Below are 14759 nucleotides of genomic sequence, written 5' to 3' on the forward strand. Positions count from 1 at the left end.
GGCACGTTAGGTAGCCGACAATCTCCTGAGCTCGAGTGACGACAAGTGACGAGTGACGACAGGGGCGCGATTCAATGGCAACCGCCAATGGGGAATCTGCCCTCTCGAGTGTCGATCCCCCTCCTATTCTACCGGGTTTCTTTTCCCAACAGGCTGTATCGGTAAACCTCCAGGTGTAGTGCTTCTCTGGCTCATGACCTCGTGATTCACGTGGGCATTGCTTGATTGAAATGGGTGGCACACCTAAATTACACACGTGCAGCTTCGTCGGGGGTGGGCAGCTGGTCCCCCCAACTTGGTGCAGTGGGTGCAGTGGGTGCAGTGGGTTGCTTCTTTAGCTCCTGGCCCCGCTTGTCTACCCGCCGTCGACCACTGGGATGGCAGCTGATGATGCAGGGTCAGATCTGTGCCTTGGAGCTTCCAGTTTCCCCTCCAACCCCGCTTCGAGTTAAGAGTGCTTGGGCTTCCCCCCATCTCGTCTCACGTCAACTCGCAACCGTCGCTCTCCAACCGTCATTCGTCAACCCCGAATGTCACTGGTCCATTCCAAGCTTCCATTCTTCCATTCCCTCCTCCCGTCGCAGCTCTTTCCCACCGTACCTACCTCACCTATATAGGTATCCAGCCCATTTGCGCAAGCCAACGGCGTGTTTGGTACTGTGTAGTCCTCCGTAGCCCATTGGACCTGCAGTTGTCCAGAGACACAGACCTGGGAACAGAAACACGATCTTGGTAACCCCTAAAATGAGCGAGGTCAGTGGTATATAGCAGCCTTGTCTGCTCGTCCAGGCCACCCGAAGCTATTTCCTCTCCAATGCCTCCCCATTGCACCACCCTAGGAAGCTAACGTCGCCTCGCTCCCCCCGCCACAGCAATCCGAGACAGGCCTCCCGTCGGGATGGGAGGTGCGCCACAGCAACAGCAAGAACCTGCCCTACTACTTCAACCCGGCCGAGAAGAACTCGCGCTGGGAGCCGCCGCCGGGCACCGATGTCGAGAAGCTTAAGGTCTACATGGCCAAGTACCACAGCGGCAGCATCCCCGCCGGCGGTGGCGGCGAGCCGGGCAAGATCCGCGCCGCCCACCTGCTGGTCAAGCACGCCGACAGCCGCCGGCCGTCGAGTTGGCGAGAGGTTAGTCATTATCATTTGCTCCGAGAAGGGATGAGATGGGAGTACCAGATAAATTCCAGCCTCTGTCGGGTACCTTCAGCAAGAGACAACGCAGCAGATGAACATCGGTACTGACAGCACATCTACCCCGCAGGCCAACATCACCCGGAGCAAGGACGAGGCCCGCGAGATCATCCAGCGGCACCAGGAGAGCATCAGGAGCGGAGGCATCACGCTCGGCGACCTGGCCGTCACCGAATCAGACTGCAGCAGCGCGAGGAAGCGGGGAGATCTCGGCTATTTCGGTAGGGGGGACATGCAGAAGGAGTTTGAGGATGCCGCCTTCGCGCTGCAGCCCGGCGAGATCAGCGGCATAGTGGACACGGCGAGCGGCTTGCATTTGATTCAGAGGTATATATTTCCCCGTTGTTGCTTTTATCCCATGGTGGTCTCCAGGCTAACTGGCGCGTTTGTTGATAGGCTCGAATAAACTTCGTGACTGGCGGAAACTTGGTCTCTTTGGGAACGGCAGGAAAAACTGATGGTTTTAAAAAAGAAAACACCAATATCGTCGAACACATATTTGTAGTTGTGGGGTGTTTTTAAATGCCTTCCACGAGGTAGGGCTATGCTGGCTAGCTCTACCTAAGCTGAGTGTGTATGTTGGTTGCAAGTAAGTTAGGGGGACATGAGAGGAGGGTTAGTTACGCTCTCCCAGTCATCTTTTTACAAGCCAATTGCCTCCGCGACCGAGTTTTGCCCTGTGTTAGTGGCTATGTCCCATCATATATGTCCCGTGATATCTCTGTGTACAAAACCCTCGTGTAATTCCTGCCCAACCTCGGCCCCAAGACGAGGCTCAATTCCAACCTCTTTGGAGTGTATAGCTTCGAAGTGCAAATCATCCAGTATCCAATCCACTCCCTAGATTGCCTGAAAATGAAATTTCCACACCTGCCGCCCCTGTATTATCACTCATCGCAAGGATTCATCGTCCTCCTGCGTTTTGACCATCCACAGCCGCTCGACACACTACTAACCAGCCGGGCTAACACGGCCCACCCACCACCCAGCTGACCAGCTGAGGCACCATCGTAAACCCGACGGTCGCGACGCCAAAAACGGTCATCGACAGCGCCGCATACGGCGCCGCCTCGCTCCTCACCTCATACAGGTGCGCCGTGCCCATAGCCGCCGCGTTGATCCCGACCGTCACCCCAGCCGCCACCTCGTCGCAGCCCTCGCCCTCGCCCTCGCCCTCGCCCTCGCCCTCCTCCTCCGCGGCCTCCCCAGCAGCACCGTCCCCTCCCCGCACCACCACCGCCCGCCGCAACCGCCCCGCAACCCGCCCCAGCCCCCGCCCGACCCCGAGCCCCAGCCCGGCCTGGAAGACGATCCCATTCGCGACCACCAGCGCAGCCCCCAGGCCCGGGTCGCCGCCCAGGCGCGCCACGGCCGGCCCGCCCAGCGCGAGGGTGGCGGTGCGGGCCGCGAAGGCGAGGTCGTAGCGCTGGCCGCCGGCGCCGGCGCCCGAGACGACGACGCCGGTGGCGCGGGCGAGCGCCGGGCCCAGGGCCACGTTGAGCAGGGCCGCGGGGAGGGAGACGGCGAGGATGGTGGCGCCGGCACGCGAGGCGAGGCGTCGGCGGTATTCCCACAGCTTGAGACCCCAGGAGACGAGGCCTGCGTTGAGGATCGCGAGGGCGACGTCGCCGGCGCCGAGGGCGGGGACGCCGGTGGGGTGGTGGTGGTGGTGGAGGAGGAGGGTGGTTAGGGTGGTGTTGCGCTGGAGGAGGTCGAGGACCTCGGGGACGGGCCGGTGGCTGATGGCGCTGTCGGAGTAGGCGTAGGCGATCAGACCCAGGGCGGTCCAGAGGACGGCGTTGAGGGAGACGGCGAGGCAGGTGCGCGTTTTGGGCCAGGCGTGCAGGCGGCTGATGCGTCTGACTCGGGACTGGGCTGCCAGGACGGTGAACCAGAGCGCGAAGAGGAGCGAGGTTGTCAGGACGGCGTCGATGCCTGCGGCGAAGCGGAGGGGGATGGCGATGACGACGAGGACGAGCCAGGAGAGGACGGCGAAGAGGTTTCGTGCGGCCGAGTTGACAAGTCTGCGGCGCAGCGGTGGTGGTGGTGGTGGTGGTGGTGGCTGCTGGTCTGTCGGCTGTTCTTGCGAGGCTTCCGAGGGCGGCGGTGGCGGCGGAGGGGGATTGCCGTCGCGGTCGTCGTCAGGGGGTTCGCCTTGGGTACTAGCCATGGATGATGCTTCCGATATGAACGCCTTGCTTCTTCTAGCCTGGCCTGACGACGTAGATGCAGCGATCTGGACAGGCCGACTTTGCATCTCTTCGTCGTCCGGCCGTGATCTTCGCCATTGTTTGCAGCCGTTGGCGACGAGACTAACACAGGCGGCCAGCAGCTTCTGCAGGGACCAGGCCATGAGATAGACGGTCGTAGTGGCGAGAATCCCGGTTATCACTGCTTTCAAGTCAGCGCACCACCCCCGAGCCCCGGGCTTCCCGCCTCTCCCGGCGAGTGTCTTACCGAAGCAGGCTATGATGAGCCCAATGGTTCTGGGCGGCGCCGTTGGCAGGCGGCAGAGAAGGGCTATGGGCGCAGAAAAGCCAATTGACATATGGCGGTTTACCAAGTCAGCCTTTGGACGCTCCATATCAGCACTTTGTTCCATCGGGAAGCTTGAATGCAGAGGCCAGGCCTAGGGGCGGGGTGGGGCTTACTGGACCGCGCAAGTGGTTATCGTAGAATGCTGACAGGCCATCCCATACGTAGCCCACGACGGACAGGACGGAGAATACCAAGAACATGGCCAGTATTGCTGCCGGGATAGGGAACGGACTGGTGGACATAGCCTCCTCCAACCCCATCATCAAAAACTGGGAGAGGAACACCCAGAGGATGGCCAAAACCCCGTTGGCTGTACTTTTCCATGGGCTTAGCTGTCGTACCATGGCCTTGCTCCCCCCACGGAGTCGTCGGGCAGTGACTTTGGGAGCTTGAGCTTCTCGGCGGAGGTATCACACGAGAGAGAGACGAGAGTGAGAGAGATTGTAGAATAGGATGGGATGGGATGGGATGGGAGGGATCAGAAGGAAGTTCTAGTTGCTTTCCAGAGTCTGAGAAGAAGAGTCCCAACTAGCAAATAGATCTGAGACTCACCCACAGGTAAAAAGATAGCAAGAAAGGGAAACGGCGGGATCGAAACCACAAACCTCGTAGTGGTGGCCGGGACACTCCCGCAGACACTGCATCGAACCATTTGATCTTTGTATCCCCAGGGACATGCATTGTGCTCTTCTGTGTTTCCTTTCCCCAACACACCGCGGGGCGTTGACGGCGTCATGGATCGGCGCCTGATGAAGGTTGTCTGCTGGTGATAAGGCCAGTCGCACCGCTATTTCGAGCAAGGCCACAGTTCAAGGGTTTGGAGGATGATGCGGTGCTGCTGCGTTTGCTTGGTGGGACCCATGCCCCAGGGCTGGAAGCACCACCATGGATGGCTCAATATGGCAACTTGTCGGTGAGAGAGAGACGTAGAGAAAGAGAGGGAGGCCCGCAATGTTATTTTTGGCAGTGTTGAGTCCTGGTTGGACCCGCCTCTGCTTTGCTTGCAAATGCACAAGTCAAACAGAAAGGCCACAGATATGCGAGTGACTGCCCGGGCGGGATCCCAGGAACCTGGGTTTGAGTTCTTGCAACTCTTCCCTATGGGGGATTATCGGACGAGAATCCCAGTGCCGAACGGCCTCGATATATGACATCTCATTATCGACAAGCCCAAGGGAAAGCCATCTTCGGGATCAGCCCCTGGATGCAAGCGGCTCTGTTTGCCCCACGTTCACCCACACCCGGAGCGGATCATGAGGGCAGGGGGGCGATTTCCCAAGACGGAGATGGCGGGCATTGCAGGCACGCCTCCATCAAGCCACTTCCCGGATCGAGCAGCAGCCCTAGGCTGGATGAGCCCGGGCCATTGAGTGGGTGTCAGATCTGGCAACGCTGGGACGAGCGGCCCAGGGGGGGCCCGGGCATGCTTGCCATGGGACCCCTTCCCAGGCTACGATCTGCAACAAACAAAATTGGCGGAACTCCAGGTATGGTGGGCTCGCAGCCGGTATCCGGTTTGTGGTAATGGAAATGCACGTGTCCACCCCGAAACAACGGTTGGCTACCATCTCGAGCCGCCAGTTGATCCGAGCCACGCTTCCTGGCTTCCTGACGAGCTCATTGCGGGTCAGGTGGATGGCTGAGCCTGAGTATGTTAGTTGGACAAAACCATCAACCCTCTCTCACATAACCGGCTTGACTCTGTTACGTTTTCATCTTCAATCAAGGTAGGTCGAGTAGGTGGTGCTGAGCAACAATTTTACTTATCCCTTGTAGTACAAAACGGGCTTACTTTGAGGTTAGAGAGGTTCACCTGGACCAACTGGACCACCTGGTAGGCTGCTTGTCCTAGAGTTGCGGTCTGGGCAACATCATGATGCGTCCATCGTTGGGGTCCTGTGTCCGGGCTTACAGGCGACAGAGCGCCAAGGCTTGTCTGTGGTTTGTACATAGTCCTGCGAGGCAATCAGAATGAGATGCATGTTTCAGATCCCTCCTTCGCCATGCCTGCACTACTTGATGGCGTCATTGGCAGCTCAAGGACCACTGGATCGTGGGGCAGCGCTACTGCATCGGATCGCGTCTTCGCGGCGCCGGTCCGTGTGTAACAAGACCAGGCAAACAATTATATTCCAGCCAAAGACCCCGGATTCTGCAAGGCGGTAAGGACGGTTGAGTGGTTATCCGGATTGTGGCTAGCTGGCAGCTGTTTGTTTGCCAGCTCCTCCTTTCTTTTTGAAGAGAATACAGAGTAATCGGGCATCAAGTTGAGTGAACAGTGGTACACCGCCATGATGACTGACTGCCTCGGCCCTCTTCCGGGGGTTAGGATAAGCCGAGTCACGGGACGCGGCCCGCGCCGCCTTAGTAAACAAACGGAATTCTGACAACCTTGGAAGTCAACAGTGGGGCAAGCAACCCGGATGTGCCAAACACTCATTATTTTCTTGCATTCGAAAGCCAGTTGTGAAATTGTCTCGTGAGAGATGAATTGTGACGAGTTGGTGGAGATTCTCCGCCGCTACGACGTGCCGTTTGACCATGGAGCGGTCAAAGGTGCATTAGAAGCCGAAGAATCGTCACCCCTAGGCGACTGGGCAAAAGTGCACCTCACACCAGACACACTGCTCACCGTAGACGAGCTGCTCTAGTGAGCTCCACCCCATCTTCTTTCCAAGCTCGGCCACTCACTGTCTTCTAGCTATTCGGCGCTGGAGAAGTCTGGCAAGGCCGACCAGTTGGCTGCTTCTGCAGACCTCGCGACCGTCCAAAGCTTCAGCGACCAGGAGCTGAGGGACGCAATTGAGGAGCTGAATCGGTCTACTGACACGATTGCCAAGCAAACCGAGACATTGAAGCAGCAGCAAGAGGCCTTGAGTCGGTTGATGAAGGAGAAGGCGAAGGAAGTGGAGAACCGTGCAGCATTAGAACTCAAGCGTACGCAAGCATGGGAATTGAATCGCAAGGCATTGGGGTCAGATGTGCGTATTAGTCCTTCCATCGTCGTGTTTCTTGCCCTAACCCTCATTGCCTTACCTAGGTTGAGGCACTGGCTCAAACCATTGGCCTACGCATCTCCGACCTGGAGCAGCATGGCAATGCGCACACGGACGCCCTTCGGCAGACTGTGAATTCCATGTTTGTCTCGGACGATAAGCTCTTCACAGGCCTCCAGAAGCTCGGGTGGGAGCTCGAGATAGAAGACCCCGAGGAGAAGGAGAAGGAGAGCAAGCTGCGCGAGATCTGTGCTAGGTCTGTTGTGTTTGAGCTTGCAAGCCACGAGAAACTAGGGAGCTGACCTTTCAACAGACTTATCAAGTACACCGTCGAGACTATTCGAACCAGGCTTGACCGTTTGTACCTCGAGGCAATCGAGGGCTCGAATAATGCGCTCACCAGCGGAGGGACTCAGGCAGATGATGTATCGGAACTGCAGGAGGAATTGGAGTCCCTGTACGCCGAGATTCTTCCCGTCGCTCAGATGTCTGTCGAAGAACAATTTCTAGGCCCTGCACTCAGGTCCCTCTCTGCGGGGAAAGGAAAGAGCCTTGTCCGATCAGCCCACGCCACTGACTACGTGAGTTTGTGCGATTCGGCCGGTTGTCCGCTTACCGCCTATCTGACCCAGCCCCTTTAGATTCACGACTGCCTCGACTACCTCCTGGACCGGATCCAGAAAATCTCTTCCCGCACCGAGACTTTCCAGGCCCACCGCACAGCATCCCATCACCTCGTCGCCGCTGCCAGAACCGAACTATCCGTACAGGTAGAACCAGTCCGCCAGAAGGAACGCCGGCCCACGATCTCCTCATCCCCAACCAGGCGCCGCAAATCCTCGACCCGCGTGAGCGCAGCCTCGCCGAACCGGGTCCGAGCCCCCCCGATGCCGCGGAGGCGATCCTCCTCCGGCACGGGCGCCGCCCACGCCGACGAAAACCCCCTGGAACAGCTCCTCCGACACCTCGCCCTGGGCCCCCCAGGCGACGCCGACGCCGACGCAGGCGCAGCCGCCCCCACCCCGCAGCAGCGAGCCGCGGCCCTCGCGTCGGCGCTGGCGGACCGGACCTCCAAGGCGGCGGACGTGGCGCGCAACGCGCACGAGTCGTTCGAGGCGGCGGCCGTGGAGCAGGTGGCGGACGCGGCGCTCGCGCTGCAGCTGCTGCGCGACTCGCTGCTGGCGGAGAGCCCGTTCGGCGGCGGGCGGGTGACGCTCGCGGACCCTGAGACGGAGGCCTCGGTCGAGGTGCTCGAGCAGGAGCTGGAGAAGGTGCAGGTGAGGCTTGGGGGCGTGGATGCCGAGCTCGTGAAGGCGCGGGGGAGGAAGGGGAAGAGGGAGGAGATTGTGAGGCGGTGGGGTCGGTAGGGGGGCTGTTCTGGGGGGAGGGGGGTGGTCTCGGATGTTGGTTTACTTGTAACTGTATGATGTTGGCTTTCTGCCATGGGGATAGAGTCTTTTTATCTTGACAAGGAGATGTTTTTTACGATCCTTCCAGCGACAGATGGGGCGCAGTCGTGATGTTGAGGCAATGAGCACTGCGTTTCATCGAGAGTGCCAGCGGGGACGGCCGGGGAGAATGCAAGGTTGGGTGGCACAAGGTAGTGGGGATATTGTCTTGGTTGGTATTGCTAAACTAGGAGCCGTGGGACTCATGTTTGCAGTGGTACCACTCCCCTTTTTTTTTTTTTTTTTTTTTTTTTTGTTTGGATCTGCAAGCCACTTCAACGTACACAAGCTGCCCTCTCGCGGCACAGCCCTGTGAGCCAGACGAGCTGCCCTCTCGCTGCACGAATCTGCGAGCCAGTTGATCCGTACGCCAACGGCGTGTATCTTTTCCCACCATCGTACACATTCCACATCAACCAACAAACCCCCCGAGGCCAGCTGCCTCCTCGGCTTCCTGTCCGTCCCCCTGTCCGTCTGTATGCCTGTCTTCCAGAGTGACACATCCAACACCCGTCTCTCTGTCTTCCAGAACTGACACATCTAACATCCGGGCAGTATCAAACTCAGGCTCCATCGCCACATCAGATGGCGGGCGCCACAAGGCACAGTGTCGACCTTTTATCCTGCCGCCCTTATAGCAGGCAGGATCGACCACTGCTCTCAGTATGTTTACCCAACAAAGGGTACTCCAATATGTCCCATGATAGAGACGTCGAATAAACTGGGTGGAGTTGCTCAACACTCGGATACTCGGGTAACACAGTATTTATACTCAATATAAGAAGACGTCCTTCCTCAAGTCTGAGGATGCGCACAGAGGGCGCCAAAGGGACATCTTCTACCCACCGGGCCCTCACGGGGCCGGTGGGCTTTCGGGCTCAGATTTGAGCCCCGCGCGGATCCTCACCAACTCGTCCGTCATCTGCCTCTTCGCCGAGGGACGGTCCGAGCTGCCCTCGACCGAGCTGCCTTCGACCGGGCTATTCTCAACAGGGCTCATTGAAGCACCGTCGATGCTGGGGGCGGCGGAGGTGTGGGTGGCGCTGGTGGCGGGCGTGGGGGGCGCGCCGTGGTTGTTGTCTTCGTCAGCCGGGGCAGCCCTCTTCCGGCGTTCTTGGGTCTTCCGCTCGGCGAGCCTATCCATGATGGAGACGGCATGGGCCATGTTCTTGTTGCCGCGCTCGTGGCACTTCCGGATGATGGACTCCAGCCACAGCATGGCGCCCTCGAAGCGCACCGTGGTGGGGTAGAACTCGGGCTTCGCAATCTGCCACTCGCTCAGGACCCTGGCGGCCTCCTCGTCGGCCAGGTTGCCTTCGGCGGCGATATGGCGGCGTGCGGCGGCCTTCCTAACGAAGAAGTAGAGGCTGGTCGGGCTCCGGCCGCAGATTTCACTGTAGCCCAGAACGCGGGCGTAGGCGTAAACTGCGGATCGGATGGTTGTCGTGATAATGGCCATCGCCGTGTCGATGCGGTGCTTCAACATGTACTCGGTGAAGGTTCTTGGAATGAGGTCGGTGGGCATTGAGGCACCGCCGAGCAGCTCATCGGAGCAGCCGAGCCTCTTCGCGAGTAATTCGGTCTGATGAGTCCACCTTTCAAGTTGGTGCGAGTCATCCAACCAGATAAGTGGTCCTGTCGGCGGTGACGCTGACTGGGTCACATCGGGCGGCCGTCCCTGACGGGAGGCATGGCGGCTCGCATCCCGAGCGCCTGGACCGACGCTCCTGGCTGGCATGCCAAAAGGCTTGACTTTGACTTTGATTCGGGGATTTACGATTTGAGATTTAAGGTTTGTATGATTGAATAGGAACCGGGTATAGAGAGATTGTGGTGCAAACGAACAAGAATGAGGAGACAGACGTGTCGCAGATCAGCTGAACTCTAAACGAAAAAGATTGCGGGCGTGCACAAGTGGTCCTGAAATTCACAATAACCAGTAACCATGGAACCAATGGATGGATGGGAAGTACCAAGATACCTAGGTACCTAAGGTACGTATCTAGAGGTAACCCGTCATTCAGCAGCAGTCGTTGACTGAACTACCTAGGTACCTGTATGGATTCACCATGGATTCTATCCCGCATCTTGTCCAGTTGCCCATATCTACAGAGTAGGTTGTTCACTTTCCCCAGTTTCGGGAATGCCTGCATATAGAACAATTTGTGGGTCTGTACAAATACGGATAAGAGCTGCTGCTTTTTACCCCTGGACCTGCATGAGACCCTTGTGCCTGGAAAATCGGGCACCACAAAATTAATATCCTGGTAGCTCACACCCCTGTCAATTGGCCCAAGCTCTTCCAGCCTTGCGATATTCTATTCTATCCACTGCCGCAGAGTCGCTCTCCCCCACGTTTTGGAAATGCGACGTCCTCACAGTGAACCCAATTCACCTATTCCATTCTCTTGTCTTGGAGCCTCCCAGCCTCGAAACAGATCAATTTCTTTAGCGCGACCGTTACATTTGTTTTCTCACCGCTATCATTATGGCCGACAGCTTCACAGACGACACAGCTGATCCCCCCGCCAATCCGGGCGGCGATGTCGAGATGGGCGAAGGGGCAGAGGAGGGCAGTGCCGGCGCCAGCGCCAGCGCCATTGCCAATGTCAATCCCAATGGCTCCGAACTGCTCTTAGCTGAGGTGGGACCCGACGACACTCCAGAAGTGCGAGTCAGCTTCGCGCAGTACCTGACCAGCCCAGTCGTTACTCTGATAGTCGGGAGCAGCGACGCCGAGACTATCCTCACTGCCCACCAGGCGCTTCTTACCCAAAGCCCCTTCTTCGCCGAGGCCTGTGCCGAATTCGCCGACGACGGAAGCGTAATTCATACCCGGATCGAAGCCTTGCCCACATCTCGAGTTGTCGCATTCTTCGAGTGATTCCAGGCTAACCCCGTCTTCTTCCGTCTAGCCTCGCCACATCGACCTTGCGAATGAAAATGTCGACGCCGTCGGCTGCGTCCTCGAATTCCTCTACACCGGCGAGTACTTCCCTAAGAAGGTCCCTGGCCAACGAACTCTGGAGACGGACCCGGCTCTCCCCAAGGTCGACGACACGGGCGACCAGCTCCTGAAGCATGCGCGCGTATACACGCTGGCCGAGAAGTTCAGCATCCCCAACCTGAAGACGCTGGCATCGAGCAAGATCCACTGTGTCAACTCGACGGCCAAGGGCGAGATCGCATATGCTCGCTACATCTACGAGTTCACCTCTGCCCAGGACACCACCATCCGCGCGCCAGTCGCCAACTTCTGGGCCACCCGCAGCCACACGCTGCGCTCCGAGGCAGAGGAAGAATTCCGCAGCCTCTGCCTGGAGTTCCCACAATTCGGTTACGATGTGCTCAGTGCGTATTTCCCCCTCGCTATCCCTTGTGGTGCTGGAGCGACTGACAGTTCGCAGCCCGTGTCCTCGACGAGAAACTCAAACGCGAACGAAACGAGAAGCTCCATCCTACCTCAGCCAGCGCGCGGAAGAGGCCCCGGCAGAGCCTCGCTGCATAGATCTAGCTTGGTTTGGCGTGTCCTGTTAATACCCTCCGGCCATACCCGCCAGCCATGGCAGGGTTCCCGGCAAATTACAGCGTTATTGACGTTCTGCATACCTCAAAGCGCACCTCGTGCTCCGCATCTTGCGATTTCATTTGTGGTTAGGCTGGCGAATCCCCCAGCGTGTATAGTAGAAAATGGGCTTTTGGGGTTCGGGAAGGACGGGCTTGGGATCAAGTGGGAACAAACAAGGCATATGGGTCACAGCCGGGGTGTAATGGTAGCGATACCCGACCAGACGTCAGACTTTCTCAGCGGACTGCGACCTGGAGATGATATTACCTCGTGAGGACCCGGGCTGGCTGTATAACTCTTGCAGAGTAACACTATTGTATTCATCCATTAGGAGGCGGAAAAGGAACATGGAGAGGCATGACATGACTGTTCCATAGTAGGTACGGGTCTCCGTAATTATGACTTTGTTCCAGTGATTGGCAAGCAGACCCACTTCTACATAACTAAGCCCCGCCATCGCGATAAGATAGGGCACGAAATTTCGGCGAAAATGCGATGACAGCTTTGAAAGCCCGACGTCTACTTCTGCCCAAATATCTGCCATTTTTCTGGTTCCGAAGTGGAAAATTGGCTTGCTCGATACCCATGCGATGGCTCCAACTCAAGATGACCCAACCCCAGCCTCGGCTGCTGCAGCTCCCCATGAACCGCCGTACGTCTACACTCCCAACCAGGGTTACGCCCCCACAGAACCCCTCCCTCGAGAGCTCGCAAATTCGACCCCTCGGAACGGCGAATTCGTAGACGAAAACGAAGATGGGGATGACCTCGAGGACATCTTTGACGAAGACGACTTCCAAGACGAAGACTGGGACCCGCAGGCCGGCGATCTCACCAAGACATACAACCGCCAGCGCCAGTTCAACCCCCCTAACAGCAACAGCAACAGCCGAGCCGACGGCCTCGCTTCGTTGCCCCGTGCGAACACCCAGAAGCCCTCGGCAAACACCTTTTCCAGCGTCGATGACCAGATCTCCGCCCTGTCGAGACATGCCGCCAAGATCAGGCTCGACAATGTCAAGCAGGGCCAGGACAGGGAGAAGGACAAGGCGGACCGCGCCACGGCCGAGCTGGTGCTGGACCAGCGGACTCGCATGATCCTGCTGCAGATGATCAACCGCGGCGCCGTCAGCGAGATTCACGGCGCCATCAGCACGGGCAAGGAGGCGAACGTCTACGGCGCCGTCCTGCACCCCGAGGACGGCGGCGCCCCCATCCAGAGGGCCATCAAGGTGTACAAGACGTCGATCCTCGTTTTCAAGGACAGGGAGCGCTACATCACCGGTGAGCACAGGTTCAAGGCGGGTGCCGAGAAGGGCAACAACAGGAAGATGGTCAAGCTCTGGGCCGAGAAGGAGTTCCGGAACCTGAGGCGCTTGCACATGGCCGGCATCGCCTGCCCCGAGCCCATCAAGCTCAAGCTGCACGTCCTGGTGATGGAGCTCTTGGGAGACAAGAGGGGATGGGCCTTCCCGCGGCTCCGGGACGCCCAGATCAACGGGGACGGCGCCGACAGGCAGTGGCACCAGCTCTACGTCCAGCTATTGGGCATCATGCGGAGGATGTACCAGGTCTGCCGGCTGGTGCACGCTGACTTGAGCGAGTACAACATCCTGTACAACGACAACCAGCTCTACATCATCGACGTCTCCCAGAGCGTCGAGCACGACCATCCACGCTCGCTCGAATTCCTCCGGATGGATATCAAGAACGTCGGCGACTTCTTCCGCCGCAAGGGTGTCGACACGCTAGCCGACAGGGCCATCTTCAACTTCATCACCGCGCCCGAAGGGCCCGTCGAGGAACCCGGTCTGTCGGCCGCCGTCGAGCACCTCTACGAGACGCAGCCGGCCGCGGCCGAGGACGACCAGGCAGCCGCGGAGCTGGAGGTCGACAACGAGGTGTTCAGGAACCAGTACATCCCGCAGACGCTGGAGCAGGTGTACGACATTGAGAAGGACGCGCGGAAGCTCGATGCGGGGCGGGGCGACGAGCTGGTCTATCGCAACCTGCTCGCGGACCAGGTCGTCTTGCCCAAGGCAGACGCGGACGGCGGCGAGGAGAAGGGCGAGGGGAGCCAGGATTCGGATTCGTCTGACGACGGGGCGCCGCTTGACAGTGACGACAGCAGTGAGGATGACGAGAGCAGATTCGAGAAGGGTACGCCGAGAGGGAAGCGTTTTGAGGATAAGGATGAGAAGAGGGTAAGACATCGAAACAAACCATCCGGCCTCCCCCGTTTTCCAATTCGGTGCCCTTGCTAACTTTGTTTTCCTTCTCACAGAGCCACAAGCACGCAGTGAAGGAGGCGAAGCGGGAAAAGCGGAAGGAGAAGATGCCAAAACACCTCAAAAAGAAACTGATCGCGTCGTCGTCCAGGAAGAAGAAATAGATTCCCCCCTCTCCTTTCGCTTTCGGGCCGAGAATGCCTTAAGCTGAGGCACACGAGACACCTATCTGGCGTTATCCGTGCCTGACATGAGTGAAACCTCCATCCTACTTGTTCTGCGGGGTGGGAGGCCGCCGGATGATGAATGCAAATCGCCGCTCGGCGAGGTGGTGCTTCGTTAGTTGTTTTGCCTCTGTGGCTGAACCTCGAGCCCGTCTCGTTCGAGCGGGTCTGAGCAGTCCCCGTATCAGGGGGCTCTGCTGTGAAGACCAAAGAGAGCACTGACGGCTGGTATCACGTTTGTTTATTTGCCCCATCGTGGATCTTGTGGTGTGTTACTCATAGGTACCTAGCCTACTCACTTAGTGTATCTTAAGTATAGCACATATATAGCTTCATAAGAGGGCCCTGGCCCTGTTCCTTCATCTACTTTTGATCCAGCGCGTGAGATGAAAAGAGGAAAGGAAAAGATACTCTAGAGTGCAGAAGGCATATCCTTATCGCAGTTGTTGTGTCAACAAACTTCAAGTAACGCATCAACATCTGTAGCATACTTCGATTCTGCAGCATGGCGTGGGGCGGCTCCTCCTGTTTAGAAACGAGCAGTCTGACGTCTTCGTCAGT

General features: G+C 58.2%; 6 protein-coding genes across 6 annotated transcripts; 4 read left to right on the forward strand and 2 right to left on the reverse strand.

The window, feature by feature from the left end:
- The first annotated feature begins 320 nt into the window (after positions 1 to 320).
- On the forward strand, positions 321 to 1701 carry QBC33DRAFT_244429 (uncharacterized protein). The gene is made up of 4 exons (XM_060422939.1): positions 321 to 753; positions 873 to 1133; positions 1267 to 1523; positions 1593 to 1701. The coding sequence occupies exons 1-4, from the start codon at positions 745 to 747 to the stop codon at positions 1600 to 1602; spliced, it is 537 nt and encodes a 178-aa protein (XP_060279654.1). The 5' UTR covers positions 321 to 744; the 3' UTR covers positions 1603 to 1701.
- Positions 1702 to 2100: 399 nt separating this feature from the next.
- On the reverse strand, positions 2101 to 4479 carry QBC33DRAFT_598277 (uncharacterized protein). The gene is made up of 3 exons (XM_060431961.1): positions 3848 to 4479; positions 3654 to 3765; positions 2101 to 3587 (listed from the first exon to the last, which is right to left on the reverse strand). The coding sequence occupies exons 1-3, from the start codon at positions 4076 to 4078 to the stop codon at positions 2161 to 2163; spliced, it is 1770 nt and encodes a 589-aa protein (XP_060279655.1). The 5' UTR covers positions 4079 to 4479; the 3' UTR covers positions 2101 to 2160.
- A 1653-nt stretch (positions 4480 to 6132) lies between these two features.
- On the forward strand, positions 6133 to 7706 carry QBC33DRAFT_549701 (uncharacterized protein). Its single transcript, XM_060428990.1, has 4 exons — positions 6133 to 6384; positions 6436 to 6715; positions 6775 to 6986; positions 7044 to 7706. The coding sequence occupies exons 1-4, from the start codon at positions 6221 to 6223 to the stop codon at positions 7369 to 7371; spliced, it is 984 nt and encodes a 327-aa protein (XP_060279656.1). The 5' UTR covers positions 6133 to 6220; the 3' UTR covers positions 7372 to 7706.
- Positions 7707 to 8874: 1168 nt separating this feature from the next.
- QBC33DRAFT_244579 (uncharacterized protein) lies at positions 8875 to 10274 on the reverse strand. Its single transcript, XM_060422940.1, has one exon. It carries the CDS (start codon positions 9914 to 9916, stop codon positions 9032 to 9034), a length of 885 nt encoding a protein of 294 aa, XP_060279657.1. The 5' UTR covers positions 9917 to 10274; the 3' UTR covers positions 8875 to 9031.
- Positions 10275 to 10666: 392 nt separating this feature from the next.
- On the forward strand, positions 10667 to 11686 carry QBC33DRAFT_459386 (uncharacterized protein; the record flags this gene model as incomplete). Its single annotated transcript, XM_060424926.1, has 3 exons — positions 10667 to 11002; positions 11094 to 11529; positions 11586 to 11686. The coding sequence occupies 3 exons, from the start codon at positions 10667 to 10669 to the stop codon at positions 11684 to 11686; spliced, it is 873 nt and encodes a 290-aa protein (XP_060279658.1).
- A 544-nt stretch (positions 11687 to 12230) lies between these two features.
- QBC33DRAFT_549708 (putative serine threonine-protein kinase) lies at positions 12231 to 14560 on the forward strand. The gene is made up of 2 exons (XM_060428991.1): positions 12231 to 13950; positions 14031 to 14560. The coding sequence occupies exons 1-2, from the start codon at positions 12337 to 12339 to the stop codon at positions 14136 to 14138; spliced, it is 1722 nt and encodes a 573-aa protein (XP_060279659.1). The 5' UTR covers positions 12231 to 12336; the 3' UTR covers positions 14139 to 14560.
- Positions 14561 to 14759: the final 199 nt, after the last annotated feature.

The sequence above is a fragment of the Phialemonium atrogriseum genome (genome assembly GCF_030411735.1).
Source record: "Phialemonium atrogriseum strain 8032-3 unplaced genomic scaffold QBC33scaffold_31, whole genome shotgun sequence".
NCBI lineage: Eukaryota > Fungi > Ascomycota > Sordariomycetes > Cephalothecales > Cephalothecaceae > Phialemonium > Phialemonium atrogriseum.

Excerpts from the sequence above, each read along its gene's own strand:
- QBC33DRAFT_244429 (XM_060422939.1), top strand. Across the intron at positions 1,134-1,266 it reads GGCCGTCGAGTTGGCGAGAG|GCCAACATCACCCGGAGCAA; the intron begins GTTAGTCATTAT and ends TCTACCCCGCAG.
- QBC33DRAFT_598277 (XM_060431961.1), bottom strand. The coding sequence starts at position 4,078 with ATGGTACGACAGCTAAGCCCATGGAAAAGTACAGCCAACGGGGTTTTG. Across the intron at positions 3,766-3,847 it reads ATAACCACTTGCGCGGTCCA|GCTGACTTGGTAAACCGCCA; the intron begins GTAAGCCCCACC and ends GAGCGTCCAAAG. Across the intron at positions 3,588-3,653 it reads GCTCATCATAGCCTGCTTCG|TGATAACCGGGATTCTCGCC; the intron begins GTAAGACACTCG and ends ACTTGAAAGCAG.
- QBC33DRAFT_549701 (XM_060428990.1), top strand. The coding sequence starts at position 6,221 with ATGAATTGTGACGAGTTGGTGGAGATTCTCCGCCGCTACGACGTGCCG. Across the intron at positions 6,385-6,435 it reads ACCGTAGACGAGCTGCTCTA|CTATTCGGCGCTGGAGAAGT; the intron begins GTGAGCTCCACC and ends ACTGTCTTCTAG. Across the intron at positions 6,987-7,043 it reads CTGCGCGAGATCTGTGCTAG|ACTTATCAAGTACACCGTCG; the intron begins GTCTGTTGTGTT and ends ACCTTTCAACAG.
- QBC33DRAFT_244579 (XM_060422940.1), bottom strand. The coding sequence starts at position 9,916 with ATGCCAGCCAGGAGCGTCGGTCCAGGCGCTCGGGATGCGAGCCGCCAT.
- QBC33DRAFT_549708 (XM_060428991.1), top strand. The coding sequence starts at position 12,337 with ATGGCTCCAACTCAAGATGACCCAACCCCAGCCTCGGCTGCTGCAGCT. Across the intron at positions 13,951-14,030 it reads AGGATAAGGATGAGAAGAGG|AGCCACAAGCACGCAGTGAA; the intron begins GTAAGACATCGA and ends TCCTTCTCACAG.